General features: G+C 38.6%; 1 protein-coding gene across 9 annotated transcripts in view; it reads left to right on the top strand.

Annotated features, from left to right (window-relative positions):
- The window catches only part of LOC121289736 (arginyl-tRNA--protein transferase 1), a 272072-nt gene that overhangs the window by 18058 nt on the left and 237937 nt on the right, over nt 1–16077 (top strand). For 8 of the 9 annotated variants that reach the window (XM_041209426.1, XM_041209425.1, XM_041209432.1 and 5 more), the window contains 3 exons: nt 1893–1955; nt 7165–7265; nt 10253–10498. In XM_041209426.1, the coding sequence (XP_041065360.1) occupies nt 1893–1955; nt 7165–7265; nt 10253–10498 (410 nt within the window). Of the gene's footprint in view, nt 1–1892; nt 1956–7164; nt 7266–7405; nt 7516–10252; nt 10499–16077 lie in introns of those variants that run through there. The other variant, XM_041209431.1, reaches the window with a different exon arrangement.

Raw genomic sequence — 16077 nt, 5'->3', positions numbered from 1 at the left:
GCTTACTGGTCTGTAATTCTGTTTTTCCTTTCCCCCTTTTTTTAAATCGTGGGGTCACATTTAGCACCCTCCAATCTGTAGGAACAATCTCCAGAGTCTATAGAATTTTGGAAGATGGCCACCAATGCATCCAATATTTCCAGGGCCACTCTGGGATGTAGATTATCAGGCCCTGGGGATTTTTCACCCTTTAACCCCATTAATTTCTCTAGCACCATTTTTTTTTTTACTAATACTGATTTTCTTCAGTTCCTCCCTTTCACTAGATCCTTGGTTCCCTAACATTTCTGGGAAATTATTTGTGTCCTCTTTTGTGAAGACAGAACTAAAATATGTGTTCAGTTCTGCTATTTCTTTGTTCCCCATTATAATTTCCCCTGTTTCTGACTGTAAGGGACCTATACTTGTCTTTTCTAATATTTTTCTCTTCACATATTTCTAAAAGTTTTTACAGTCAGTTTTTATGTTCCCTGCAAGCTTACTCTCATATTCCATTTTCCCCTTCTTGATCAATCTTTTTGTCCACTTTTGCTGAATTCTAAACTGCTCCCAATCCTCAAGTTTGCTGCTTTTTCTGGCAATTTTATATGTCTCCTCTTTGAATCTAATACTATCCCTAATTTCTTTTGAGCCACTTTTCCTGTTTTGTGTTTGCGCCAGACAGGAATGAATAATTGTTGTAATTCATGCAAAAGTTCCTTAAATATTAGCCATTGCCTATTCACCGTCAACCCTTTTCGTAAGGTTCCCCAATCCATCATTGCCAACTCGCGCCTCAGACCCTCGTAGTTCCCTTTATTTAGATTCAGGGCCCTAGTTTCAAATTTAACTTCATTCTCCATCTTAGTGGACAATGACATCATTTTATGGTCACTCTTCCCCAAGGGACCCTGCACAAAAAGATTGTTAATTAATCCTTTCTCATTGCACATTCTCTTAACGGTTTTTATTTCTAAGTTAATTTCAGAAGTAACTGATTCATAAACTTCAATAGACAGAAGGAGTTTGACTGCAAAACTTAAAAAGGGATAAATTAGTTGTGGTACTATAGAGTATTAGACTGTAACTCCAAACCACCTCATCAAAGAAAAATAGGATAGGCATTCACAAGCCATATATTTCTGGTGGAAAGAACAAGGCAGAGCTACTGGGGTTCTCCTTTTACCTGTTGGACCTAGTTGCCTATCCTTGGCTCAAGTGTGGTGCTTGAAACCCAAGAAAGGACATTTTGTTAAAATGTTGTTGAAGGGCTTTGTGCAGGATATGATTAAGGATGAAAAGAATAAGAGATGAAATTACATAATGGTGATTAGATAATACAAAACCTGGGTTTACAGACTTGATTGTAGGAAGAAGGAGGTAATGAATAGTTTCAAAATTTTGAACTTTTGGGGAAAGAATTAGTAAAAATTAGGCAGACAACATGTTTGATGTTTAGAAAGAACAAGAAAGCAAAAGGCAGATGAGCACTGACAGTAGTGTCAATGAGAAAGGGAGAAAGTTTGAATTTTATGGAGGGGTAACCATCCAAAGAAGTATTAACTTGCCCAGCAATGTGAGAATGTCAGAGAACCTCCTCAGATAGTCCTTGTTTAAAAAAAAAATCATCTAGTTGGCTTGGTGCTGTGTCAAAGCAGTTTCCTAGCCTAGTTTACAGCTGAAGTGTTAGTAATTCAAGTGAGTTCCATCAGAAAGAAAGGAAAAATCCTTGTATTGATTTGTTCTGAGTTTGTGCATCTCTAACTGGCTAAAACAGAAGCCTGGCAACTGACCATTTTCCTTTCTCTTGGTCTGTGCTGCAAGGTAACTAGGCAATTCAAGACATATCAGATTGATATATGGATTTGATTTACACTATAGCTGTGTAATGTAATCTCTTTAATCATTTTTAGGAGTGGTATGTACGTTTATAAACCTACAATGAATCGAACATGTTGCCCTCAGTATACAATCAGGTAAGAATTATGTTGTAGGTAACCACTTTCTTGCCAATTTTTTTGTGTGGAATTCTCAAATACACAATGCTGAAGCTAGTACCTGAATATTAACCGGCGAAGAACTGTCAAATGATACCGTTAATGATCAAATTTTCAGGAAATTTGTAAACAAGTGTGGATTATTTTGTAGTATGTAACATTTACAAGAAAAGCTCAGCGAATTCATAATTTATCCATTCTTACTCTTTTATGTTGCAAAACATGTTTTGTAGCATTTAGTAACTTAATCCAGATCTGGATTAACCCTCCTTTGATACTTGCTAGTTTAAAATAATTGACTGTCTTGTTTAACGATTATGGTGCAGTGATGGGACTTCAATATAAAAAATGTTACATAATTCTGGAACCACTTCTCATACCTATGGAATGAGCAGATTATTTTGAAAAAGAATAACCTAACCAAACCTTCAAAGAAAATATTGGTGATTCAATCAGGAACTATTAAAATCCCTGATCTTTGAAGACCTTGAATTGAGGTCTCCCCTAGACAGTTACAAAGCTTTTGAAGGTTTTGGTTGTATCTATTTCAGATGCTTTAGCTCCCACTTGTATGGTAAAGAAAATTAGAATTAAGACAAAGGGTATTTAAAATTTCACAGATAACAGGTTTGGTGCTTAAAGATGCGAAGGAATGTCCATGTGTATGGATTATTAAAAGCTGAGTCAAGTTTATGTAACCTGTTGCTGATAATTTAATCCCTTAAGCCCTGGCATAGTGGTAGGATATCTGCACTGTACTCATTCTTTCATTAGCCCTTTTGATATTTGCGATTTTGGGTTTCCTGCATATAGATCACACAAAACTAGTGTGCAGTCATCAAAACTAATCAAAAAAGTTAACAAAATGTTAATCATTATCTCAAAGGTTTGGAATACAAAAATGATGATTCATAGATCGGTGCAGCACAGAAGGAGGCCATTTGGCCCGTCAAGTCTGCACTAGCTCTTTCAAAGAGAAATCCATTTAGTTCCACTCTTCCACTCTTATCCCTGCAATTTTTTTCTCCTTCAAGTATTTATCCAGTTCCCTATGGAAGGCTACTATTGAATTTATATACAGATAATGCATTCCAAATCTTGACCACTCGTCTAAAAAGGTTCTTCCTTATGTTACCTCTGGCTCTTTTATCAATTAGCTTAAATCTGTGTACTCTGGTTAAATTGGAAACAATTTATTTTTATTTATTCTTCTCTAACCCTTCATGATTTTAAACTCATCAGATCTTCTCTGCTTCGGTTAGGACAAGCTTAGCTTCTCAAAGTAACTGTGAACCATTCTAGCAAATCTCTTTACACCCTCTTCAAGGACTTTGTCTTTCCTAAAATGTGTATCCATGATTGGACACAATACTCCAGATGGGGCCAAACTAGTATTATATATAGGTTTAATATAACTTCCTGGCTTTTGTACTCTGTATCTCTATTTATAAAGCCCAGGATTCCAGATGCTTCATTAACTGCTTTGTTAATCTATTTTTTTTAACCTTCAAAATGTGTAGAAACACCCCCCCACCCCGTCTCTCTGTTCTTGCATCCTTTTTACAGATGTATCATTTAATATATAATAGTTAACATCTGGTACTAGTTGAGCATAAATTTCCTCCAATTCAATATTGGAAAGACATTGTTTTTGGTCCCCACCGCAAACTCTGTTCTCTAGCTATCAACTCCACCCCTTTCCCTGGCAACTGTCTGAAACTAAAACTATGCTGTTTGGAATCTTGGTGTCATGTTTGACCCCAAAATGGACTTCTAAGTATATATCTACGCCGCTTCTAAGACCACCTGTTTCCATTTCCCTGACATGGCCCAACATCTTTGCTCATCAGCTGCTGAGACCCTCAGCCATGCCTTTGGTACCTGTGGACTTAAGTATTGCAATGTTCTCTTGGCTGGAGTCCCACATTCTATCCTTCATAAACTTGAGGTCACACAAAATTCTGCTGCCTGTGTTGTTACTTGCACCAAGGTCAGTTCCCCTATCACCCCTGTGCTTGCAGACCTACATTGGTTCCCAGTCAAGTAGTGACTTCATTTTGAAATTCTCATCCTTGTTTTCAAATCTCTCCATGGCTTTGCCACTCCCTATCTCTGTAATCTTCTACGGCCCCACAATCTTCCAGTCTATCTGCTGCCCTCTCATTCTGCTCTTCTTGAGCAACCCTGATTTTAATTGTTCTGCCACTGGGGGCCATGCCTCGCCCCGAAGCTCTAGAATTCCCTTCCTAAATCTCTCTGATTCTCTACCTTGCTTCCTTCCTTTAGGATACTCTTGTGAAACCTAGCTCTTTGACCAAGCTTTTGGCCATTTGCTCTAATATCGCCTTATGAGGCTGATTGCCTAATTTTGTTTTAATACACTTCTGTGAAGTGACTTGAGATGTTTTATTACGTTAAAGGCATTGTTCCAACATAAGGTTTTGTATGGTCTCTCCTCATTCTTCCAACCAAAATCCAGCACTGAATTTCATCTGCCATATGGCATGTCCATATCCTCTTGCTATCTATTCCTATCGCCATCTTTTACACTGTTTGCTACACTTCCAAGCTTGCCTGTTTGGTAGGTTTCAAAATTACGCCTTGTGCCCCAGAATCCAGGCCAATAATGGACACCAAAGACAGCAGTGGCCCTAGTACTGAACCTTGGGGAACACAATGTATACCTTCCTCTGTTCACAACTCCCTGCTTTTTATCTTTTAGCCAATTTTGTATCCATGCTGCTGTCACCTATCTTTATTTATGGGCTTCAATTTTGAAACACCGATTGGAGCCTATATGTTCATATCAACTGCTTCAGATGTACAGTCAGGAAAGACGCCTTGGAATGGGTTCAGTCCAATTTCACCAGAATGATACCAGGCCTTGAAGGATTAAATTATGCTGACATGTTGCGTAAACCTGACAGGAGCTGGGTGGAGATTTAATTGAGGTATTTGAAATGATAGGGATTAAATGGGGAAGACATAGAGAAACTATTTCATGGGAACTGGATCAAAGTTGACTAAATGGAACTGAGATGCAGATCAGCCATGATCTAATTGAATGATTGATTGGGCATGAGAAGCTGAATTGTCTACTCTAGTTCCTGTGAACCCACTTCCTCAGGACGATGCCATCTATTCAAAAGAAAAGGCAAGTTAGCATTACAGGTAATTTTTAATGAACAAAACATTGCAAACTTTTAACTCAGAATTATGCACTATAGAATCCTCTTTCTTGAATACACTTGTCCCAGTCTCCCCCCAAGCTCAAAATTAAAAATAATACTGTATATCTTATGTATTAGCTATCATGGCATGTAATTTGTTCTAATTTAATGGCAGTACTTGAACAGTTTTATAAAAGCATGCAGTTAGATACAGCCGCTGAATTGGTGTAACAAGTTATTGTCACAAACGTTTTGCCTTGAAGGCCACAATGCAGGATGTATATTGATATTTTTTAAGCGAAGTTGCCAACTCATTATCTATATATAGGACTGTTGTAAGCAACAATCTGATCAGTGATCTTTTATTAAAGTTAGACTTTTGGTTGCCTCCAAACCTCAGAACTGTACCTGACTGAAAATATGGTACACTTTCTTGCTGTGAAATTTCTAATGATCCTACTTAAGTTGTTTAGGTTTTGGTGAAACTTTTGTTAAGTTGTTTTATGTGCATTTTTCATTTTCTTTCTAATATCGCTCGGCCTTTGTGCATTTCTTTCTTTCTGTCATGTTGTTTCTCTTCCCCTCACGTCTTTCCTCTACATACTCAACTGCACACATGAATCAGTAACTTAACACAATGGTGTCAATTGACCCTTTGTCTGGAATCATGCTGCTTTGCATATAGGGTTTGTGTGTTTGTTATTGCTCAACTATTCCAAATCACTGAGAAATTTCAACGTTAAGTATTTGCAACCAGATCCTGATTGGAAGGTATAGGTGAAGTAAGTGCCTCTTGAGGAAAAAAGGATTAGGATTGGAGCTTGTTAATGATTGTGACTCAGTAGGAAGGTGCGTCAACACAGTCTCTACAAGCAAGGAAATGAAATTCAAACTTGCACGCAGACCTATACTGGAGACAGATTGTGTCTTAGAGTTTGGAATTATTGGTAAAAATGTCCCAATTCATGATTTAGAAATGCTCTACAGTTTGTGGATCCTTTTTAAGCAATATTTTGTGGTTCCATCATAATTTATTGTTCTTGGTCTGCATTCAGATACCCCATAAACCAAAGGATTTCCAAGTTAGTTTAAAGTACTGATTTTTAACGTGTGTATATATACCCTTAACATACTTTGGAAATTTGAAAGTACCTAATTATGCACTAAATTGGAATTATTATAATTAATGGTTTGTCAACATGCTTTGTCTTGCATTTCTAGAGTTGTATAGTAATAAGCTTAGTACCTATTATGGTTGAAACATATTCGGTTGATTGGTTAAATTTAATGCTAATTTATTGAATGCAACATGTGGGCAGGATCTTTGCTGAAATCTTGAAATAGTGATTTAGGTGATACATGCATGAAATGCGTTATTTCGTGCCTTTTCATTCAGTGAAAGAATTCACGCTCAGGTAGTCTTCACTACAATGGTCCAGCAATTAACATTAGTAAAGAATGGTGTGAGTTTATGGAAGAATTTTTAGTACAAATCCATGGGTTATGCTCACTTCCACAGATCATAAGCACATTCATTATTTATAACCATATGAAAATTGTGGCTAATTTTGAACTCCAAACTATCAATTTGTGTTAGGCAGTCAGGCAATCAATTTAGTCAATCCAGGTAAAGGGTCAGTTGACACCATTATGTTAAATTACTGATTCGTGTATATGGAGGAAAGAGGAGAGGAGGGGAAGAGAGAGAGAGAGAGAGAGCATGAGAGAAAGAAAGAAATGCACTCAGGATCATACTTGCATTATAAGATTGGGTTGTAACCATAATGTAATGATTTTGATGAAGTCATCCCTGAGGCTGTGATGTATCAAAAAACGGCAACCTTCAAGGCATAATGTTTGTGACAATAACTTGTTGCACCAATTCAGAGGCTGTATCTATTACTGCATGATTTTATGAAACTGTTCCAGTATATTAGAGACAAATTGCTTCTGGTTATTTTGGATGAGCAATTCACTGTAAAATCATCAAAACAATTTTTGTGCTGTTACCTTCCCAGGTGTCATATTTTAGACTTCAAACTTTCTAAGTCCTCAAAGAAAATATTAAAGAAAATGACGCGGTTTCTTTCCAAAGGAGAAGTAGTAAAAGGAAGTGATGGTGAGTCTACATAATTGTTTTACTAACTGTTGTGACTAATAAATTCAGTTTTGATACGTAAAGCAGTCTGTATTATTCCATATCCTCTGGTTGACCTTTTGTGTTATTTTCTGCCACCCCTCCAAACTTCTCTGTTTCAGAAGGCAGTGACTTGTTTTGAGGCAAAATTCATGGGTGCTAGTGAGTCCCATATATCTCTGCCACTGGCAGAGATTCTTGTGTGAGCCAAGCTGTCAGTGAGGCTATCAAGGTAAACCTGAACTTATCTTCACTGAGTGCCTCCCCAATGTATTTTTCAGTAGGGATCATTAGTGATCACTAATGGAATCCTGAATGAGTTCTGTTGTTCTTTCTGCACTTCCTCTTAGCACCAAGCTCAGCAAAGCGAAGCTAATTGCTACGCCATGATCCTGTCCTTGTTGAGATCAGTTATCTCTGCTTGGGCAGAAGATTGAAGCTGGGAGATTCCTGATCCTGTACATTTCAATCCCTACCATGTCATTCAGTAATTTGTCATAAGTGCTGTCATTTAGAAAGTAAGATGCACCTATGTTCAACATATGGTAACTTGAAAGTATGTGTATAGGTTACCGCTACAATCCCATATCTGAAAATAAGTTACTTTAGAAACTAAAATGAAGCAAATAATATTTATTTAATGCTGATCTGGATTGGTACCTGTAGCAAAAATATACTACATTTTTAACAAATACAAATTTAAAAAACTTGTTACTGCCAAATATGAGTGGGTTACTATTCCAGGGTCAATTTTACTACATTCTTGGAGGCAATTTTTCAATCTACTTTATCTCAAAATTCCTTGGGAATTTTTCAGTCATAATTTCAGGTTTTAAAGAGAGCACCAATCAAATAAATAACAGAGTTAGAAACTTGATGCAAATTTTTAAGTTTGGGGACAAACTTGCTGTTTTTGATATTGTGTCTCTATAACCGATAGGGTGTTTTTTATAAATCACTCTTCACATTGGAAAGGCACTTCAGAGAAAGGAGGAAATAGACATCGAATGCTTTGAAAAGCCAAGGCCACTTCCTCAATGCTAGCAAATTTCAGAGCTCTCTCTGTGTAGCTAAACCTGTTTCCTTACCCAATGTCCTTAAGTAACATAACTAATTTTTAACTAATCAATCTTGCATAGCAAATTGATGTGCATTCTCCACTTTAAAACTATCCAGTATGGATAAGAATGAAATATATAAGTGAATCTATTTATCATATTATATTCATTCACAATTTTTATAGATTAATGGAATTTTGAAATCCAATTGACGAAGCATAAGTAAAAATCCTAGAATACCATTTAATGAAAATAGAAGCTAACTTATCACTGTAAATTAGTGCCTTTGAAGCCATCCTTTGCAGGTCATTAAACCCTTATTGTCATAGCAGCATTGAAGCACAGGAATAGGTATAGGCTATTCAGCTCCTCAAATCTCTTCTGTCATTTAATTAGACCATGGCTGATCATCTTAATTCCATCTAGCCACATTGGTTTTGTAGCCCTTAGTATCCGGACCAAGCACAAAGTTATCAATCTTCAGTTTTAAAATTTTTAATTGACTTCACTTCAACCTTTTGGGGAAAGAGGCCCAGGTTTCCACTGCCTTTTATTGTGAAGAAGTGCTTCCTGACATCACTCCTGAATGACTGAGCTTTAATTTTAAGACTTTGTACAGTTGTTCTGAATTCTCCCACCAGAGGACATTGTTTCTATTTATCTGCTTTGTCAAATACTTTAATAATCTTAAACAATTGAATTAGATCATCTCTTTAATCTTTCATACTCAAGGGAATACAAGTCTGGTCCATGTAACTTGCCCTCATAATTTATCTCTTAAACCCAGTATCATTTGGATTAATCTGCACAATATCTCCTCCAAGGCCAACGTATCCAGTGAGGTATAGCCCAAAATTGAATTGTGTACTTCAGATGGGGTCTGACCAAGGCTTTGTACAACTGAAACATCACTTTATCCCTTCGTTTTCCAGTTACCTTGAGTCATAAGCCAACATCCCATTAGCCATTTGATTACTTTTGTATATGTGTATTAGCTTTTAGTGATTGTGTAACTGAACAACCAAATCACTTGGCTGCATCACATCTCCTTAAGCCTTTCTAGGACCTGAAGTGAATGACCCCACACTTCCCCACTTCCATCTGCCATAGTTTTGTCCACTAATTTACTCTTATGTCCCTTTGTAACTTCCTGCTCCCACCTGCACAACTTATTTTGCTTCTTAATTTGTCAGATCCTATCAATCAGGATACATTCCATTTATTCCCACGCTGTGTCTCTTACCTCTCAATCAATTAATATATCACAAAATTTCACCCATTGTTTCTAATGCTCACTTGTGCAGAACCTTCTGCTGTCCATCTAGACAACCTCCATTGGCATTCCCCTGTCGAGTATGTTAGTGACCTCCTTGAAAAAACTCAATGAAATTATTCAGATATACCCTATCTTCACAGATCTATATTAATTATACGTAGTTTGCTGATCAAAGTGACTGTTCTATTGCACCATGCCCATTTAATGCCAGTAAAAAGAGTCGAATGTTGCTTGAATATTTATTCATGTAAGGGAAGCTGAGTAAACAGTTCAACGTTTTGCCTAGTGTACCATGAAGGATGGGCATAATTCACTTCAGTTAAAATTCTAAGTGTTTACCCCATTTGATAGCGTCGATGAAACTATTCCCTTCATAGATTGTTATGGACTTTCACCTTTGCTTATGAATATGAGGTGGTGTTACTAGTGAATTGACTTGTACAATTAAATATGCTTCTAAGTAAGATTATTCTTTCCTCGATGAGGAAAATTGAATTGTTAGAGTCAAAAGACAAAATGCTTAAAATATTCAGATATATTTAATGGAAATTGTAAATTTTGAAGCTCTGGTTGGTGCCTTCACTGTGATCTATAGAAACCTATCCTGTCATTATGTCTTTTCATGTGTTATGAAGTTGAACCCATGGATTCTCACAGTGAAGACGCTGGAATTGGTCACCAACCTGTAGCATGTACCTCAGAGTTCAATACAGATATAGAGAAACCTTTCAAGATTGTGAGCCTTGAGGAACTTGAGTCTACTGAAATACAGGAGAAACCTCAACCGGATGCTGCTAGTGATAAAGGGGAACCAGGATCAAAAAATCCATCTGTGGAAGCAGATGTTTCCACTGAGCCATTTAAAAGTGTTCCCAAACCAGGTAAGATTTAAGAATTTGAATGACTAAAAGTAGAAATTATCATGCCAGATTCTTGAAGCAATCTATTAGTTTTTTTTTACATTTGAGGTAGTATAGCTGGTTGATCTGTTACATTTAGTGTTTGCATCAACTATCACTAAATGGAGACTAGTGAATTGTATTGTATGAAGTGTCTCTTTATTTATTCTCTTGCTGGTTGGGAGCTATGAAGAATAGATAGACTAATCTTCATAATAAATTAATATGACTATGGTCTAATATGTCCAGGATTTCTTTTGATGGTAACAGAAAGTAGTCACATAGTTTTTTTTGCAGTTGTGACATCTTGATTATTTGTTCAAGCCACCTTTAACATTAGATCATAAGCAAGGTCACTAGGGAAGTGAAGTTACTTAGTCACATTCTAATTTTATTACATTGGCTTCTGGGAGTTTGTGTCACTTTCAAGATCATATTTTGCTTTGCTACCCATTTATAATTAGGGCTGTTGATTTATGGTGACTGAGAGAAGTCAAATGATTCTTTCTCATATCCCCTCTTTGCTCTCCGAATTGCTTTCCTAAGCTCCACCCTGCACTTTCTGTACTCTACTAATGCCTCCACTGATTTGCTAAAAGCCTCTCTTTTCCTTCTCATTGTAACCTGAATATCTCTGGTCATCTATGGTTCTCTGGGTTTGTTACCCCTTCCTATCACCCTAGAGGGAACATGTTGAGCCTGTACCCTCCCCATTTCCTTTTTGAATACCCTCCACTGCTCTTCTGTATATTTCCCCACAAGCAGCTGTTCCCAGTCCACCTTGGCCAGATCCTGCTTTATTTTACTAAAATCCGCTCTCCCCCAATCCAAAACATTTTTTTGCAACTTGTCTATTTCTTTGTCCATAACAAACTTAAATTGTACCATGTTGTGGTCGCTAGCACTAAAATGCTCCCCCACCATCACCTCAGCCACCTGTCCGGTTTCATTCCCCAGAATTAGATCCAGCCCTGCGCCATCCCATGTTGGACCCTCTACACGTTGACCTAAAAAGTTCTCCTGTATACATTTCAAGAAATCCACTCCATCCAAGCCCTTAACACTATGTCTATCCCAATTAATGTTGGGAAAGTTGAAATCACCTAATATAATTACCTTATTGTTTTTACACACCTCCACAAATTGTGCACATATTTGCTGCTCAATTTCCCGCTGACTATCTGGGGGTCTATAATAAACACCTAACAATGTGGCTGCCCCTTGTTTATTCCTAAGCTCCTTACCTACAAAGATATCATCTCTCCTTACTGCAGTAACTGATTCCTTAACTAATAATGCAATGTCTCCTTCTCTCTTACCCCCTCCCCTGTCTCACCTGAAGATTCTATATCCCGGAATGTTGAGCTGCCAATCCTGCCCCTCCCTCAACCACATCTCTGTGATGGCTACTATATCACAATTCCACATGTCAATCCTCACCCTTAACTTATCCATTTTACTTGTAATAATCCTGCCATTAAAGTAGAGGCCATCCAGCCTTGCCTTAATCCATTGAAACTTAATGCAGCTGTACTCCCTCTGACTTAATTGTTTTACTGTATTATGATACCATTTTGTGTTCCATCCCCCTGCTGAATTAGTTTAAACTCCTCCCAACAGCACTAGCAAACCCGCCCGCAAGGATGTTAGTCCTGCTCTGGTTCACATGTAGACCGTCCCGATTGTACAGGTCCCACCTTCCCCAGAAACGATTCCAATGATCCAGGAATCTAAAACTCTCCCTCTTGCACCAACTCTTAAGCCACATATTCATCTGCGCTATTCTCCTATTTCTATGATGACTAGCACGTGGCTTTGGGAGTAATCCAGAGATTACAACCCAAGCGGTCCTGCTTTTTAGTCTACTGCCTAACTCCCTGAATTCTTGATGCAAGACCTCATCCCTCTTTCTACTTAAGTCATTGGTACCAACATGTACCATGACCTCTGCCTTATCACCCTCCCCCTTCTGTTTTGGGTGGTAAAAGTAGGAAAAATCCCATGATATTCTATAAGTATATCAATGGGAAGAAGATAACCAGGGAAAGAGTAGGGCCCGTTAGGGATCAATGGGGCACTCTATGGGTGGAGCCAGAGGACATTGATAGAGTGTTGAACGAATACGTCACATCCGTCTTCACCCAAGAGAATGAGGATGAAGGTATGGAACTCGGGGAGAGGGACTGCGAGGCTCTTGAGCAAGTTAACATAGGGAGTAATAAGGTATTGGAAGTGTTGGTAGGCTTGAAAGTGGACAAATCTCCAGGTCCAGATGATTTGTATCCCAGATTGCTGAGGGAGGCAAGGGAGGAGATCGCAGGGGCTCTGACCCAAATTTTTAATTCCTCTCTGGCCACGGAGGAGGTGAACAGCTAATGTGGTTCCGCTATTTAAGAAAGGTTGTAGAGATAAGCCAGGGAACTACAGGCTAATGAGTCTCATGTCAGTGGGAGGGAAACTATTGGAGAAAATTCTGAAGGAGAGAATCTATCTCCACTTGGAGAGGCAAGGTTTGATCAGGGATAGTCAGCATGGTTTTGACAGAGGGAGGTCATGCCTAACAAATTTGATTCAATTTTTTGAGGAGGTGACCAGGTATGTAGATGAAGGTAGTGCAGCTGACGTAGTTTATATGGATTTCAGCAAAGCCTTTGACAAGATCCCACATGAGAGCCTTATAAAAAAAAGCAAATGCATATGGGATACAGGGTAATTTCATGAGGTGGATTCAGAATTGGCTTATTTGTAGGAGATAGAGGGTGATGACAGAAGGCTGCTTTAGCGACTGGAAGACAGTGTCCAGTGGTGTACCACAGGGATCTGTGCTGGGTTCCCTATTACTCGTCATTTATACAAATGACATAGATGACTATGTGGGGTGTGGGATTAGTAAGTTTGTGGATGACACAAAGATTGGCTGGGTGGTTAACAGTGAGGTTGAGTGTCTTGGGCTGCAGGAAGATATAGACGAGATGGTCAAATGGGCAGATAAGTGGCAGATGGAATTTAACCCTGAAAAGTGTGAGGTGATGCACTTTGGGAAGGAGTAATTTGACAAGGAGGTATTCAATGAAAGGCATGACAGTAGGAAGTCCTGAGGAACAAAGGGACCTTGGCATGTGTGTCCACAGATCTCTGAAGGTGGAGGGGCATGTTAGTGGGGTGGTTAAAAAGGCATATGGGACACTTGCCTTTATCAATCGAGGCATAGATTACAAAAGTAGGGAGATCATGTTGGAGTTGTATAGAACCTTGGTGAGGCCACAGCTGGAGTACTGAGCAGTTCTGGTCGCCACATTATAGGAAGGATGTGATTGCACTGGAGGGGGGTTCAGAGGAGATTCACCAGGATGTTGCCTGGGATGAAACATTTAAGTTATGAAGAGAGGCTGGATAGACTTGGGTTGTTTTTGTTGGAGCAGAGAAGACTGAGGGGCGACCTGATCGAAGTGTACAAGATTATGAGGGGCATGGACTAGATGGATAGGGAACAGCTATTCCCCTTAGTTGTAGGGTCAGAGATGAGGGGACACAAGTTCAAGGTGAGGGGCAGGAGGTTTAGGGGGGATGTGAGGAAAAGCTTGTTTACCCAGAAGGTGGTGACGGTCTGGAATGCACTGCCTGGGAGGGTGGTGGAGGCGGGTTGCCTCACATCCTTTAAAAAGTACCTGGATGAGCACTTGATACATCATAACAGCCAAGTGCTGTTAAGTGGGATTAGGTAGGTAGGTCAGGTGTTTGTCATGTGTCAGTGTTGACACGATGGGCCGAAGGGCCTCTTCTGCATTGTGAGATTCTCTGATTCTTTTATAGCATACGATTCAGCTTATCCAGCGCTTTTATTTGTATTTCGCAAGTTGCATTTCATGATTCTATGGATCCTGATTCCAAAATTTGTGCTACTTCATGCAATTTAATTGAATGCCTGATGATGATTGTTAGATTAGACACAATAACTATAGTTTTTTTTCTCAGTGTTGGGATGTAGTCATAATTCAATCTCATTATTAAAAGTTTCCCCTTTTCCTGCTTTTTGGGTTTACCCTATCCAGCCTTTTGGTTCTTTTTCTGACCTGGTGTACCTCGGACCTTGTTTTTGGTGTGTCTTCAGAATTCCTCATTGTTTAAATTTGCTTCTTATTGTTCGGTTCTCATGCCAAAACTGAGTTGTGGTTTAGAATGAAGAAGGGTATGGCCTAGCTCAAATTGCTGTCATATTACCGGTGCGAGCCTTCATGTAAAGTACAGCTGTCTAAAGAAGGTGCAGGGGGCCCCCGAATTTAATTCCTGCATGGGTTACAAACTTCAGAGGTAGCAAGGTAGGCAAGAAAATTGGGTGAAAAAATTATGCTTCAAAAAATTATGATTTTCTTTTAATGCAAATACGACCTTGTAACTTGTACTATCTGAAGCACATTTCTGTAGTTGTGAGACACCGTGAAAGATTGAGCTAAGAGACAGAATAGTATTATTTATCTGAATTCTGGGTGCTCCAGCATCTTGGGAAAAGAAAACTTCTTATGGAATTATGATTTTCATAATAAAACTTAAGAATATAATTTGTAGAGTGTTATCCTGCTGCAACTTATAATTTAAGAATTCATGAAAAAGAAAAACTTGCATTTATATGGCGCTTTTCATAGCCACCCAGCATCACAAAGCATTTTATAACCAGTGAAATACTTTTGAAGTGTTGTCACTATTGTAATGTAGAAAACATGGCAGCCAATTTGCGCACTGCAAACTCACACAACCAGCATTGTGATAATGAGCAGATAACCTGTTACTTCATGGTGTTGATTGAAAGATAAATATTTGCCTGGACACCAGGGATAACTCCCCGGCCCTTCTTTGAAATAGTGCCATGAGATCTCTTACATCCGCCTGAGCAGGCAAATAGGCCTTAGTTTAACATCTCCTCTAACGGTGCAGCACTCCCTCAGTATTGCGCTGGAGTGCCGACCTAGATTTTAATGCTCAAGCCCTAGAGTGTGACTTGAACCAGAACCTTGTGACTCAGAGGCGCGAGTGAGGCTATCAGTCTTGCGTTTCTTTTATGACATCTGGCTGAATTAACAAAAAATGCATAGCTTTTAATTTAAATATTTAAAATATTATTAAATATTGCACTTTAACCACCGATATAACCAGTTGAGTGACATTCCTTCTGTGTTCAGAGACAGCATTGGAAATGTTGAATATTTCAGTGCAACTCAAGATTCAAGGCTTTAATAAACTGAAATCACCAGCAGGTGGCAGCGCAGTACAGCAATTTTGCTTGGAAGTAAAATCTGGGGAAATGTAGGAGAAAAATACTGTTGTATGTTTTCAGTAGGCTGTCAGGCAACTAACTATCTTTGTTTTAAAAAAAAGATGCTGGAGGCAAAATAAATGAGGATTGATTGCATCGCATTTGCTTTACATACTACTGTAAGCAGAATTCTGCCTCAAATTATCTATATTGCATCCCACTGTCTCACAATTTTGAGGCCCGCTTGTCATATGAACTACTTACTGAAAACTTCACTGAGCAGAGTTGATGAGCACATTGGCAAGAAGAG

This window comes from Carcharodon carcharias, chromosome 17, assembly GCF_017639515.1.
Source record: "Carcharodon carcharias isolate sCarCar2 chromosome 17, sCarCar2.pri, whole genome shotgun sequence".
In the NCBI taxonomy this organism is placed as follows: Eukaryota; Metazoa; Chordata; class Chondrichthyes; order Lamniformes; family Lamnidae; genus Carcharodon; species Carcharodon carcharias.
This window is presented reverse-complemented; position numbering and strand designations above follow the sequence as displayed.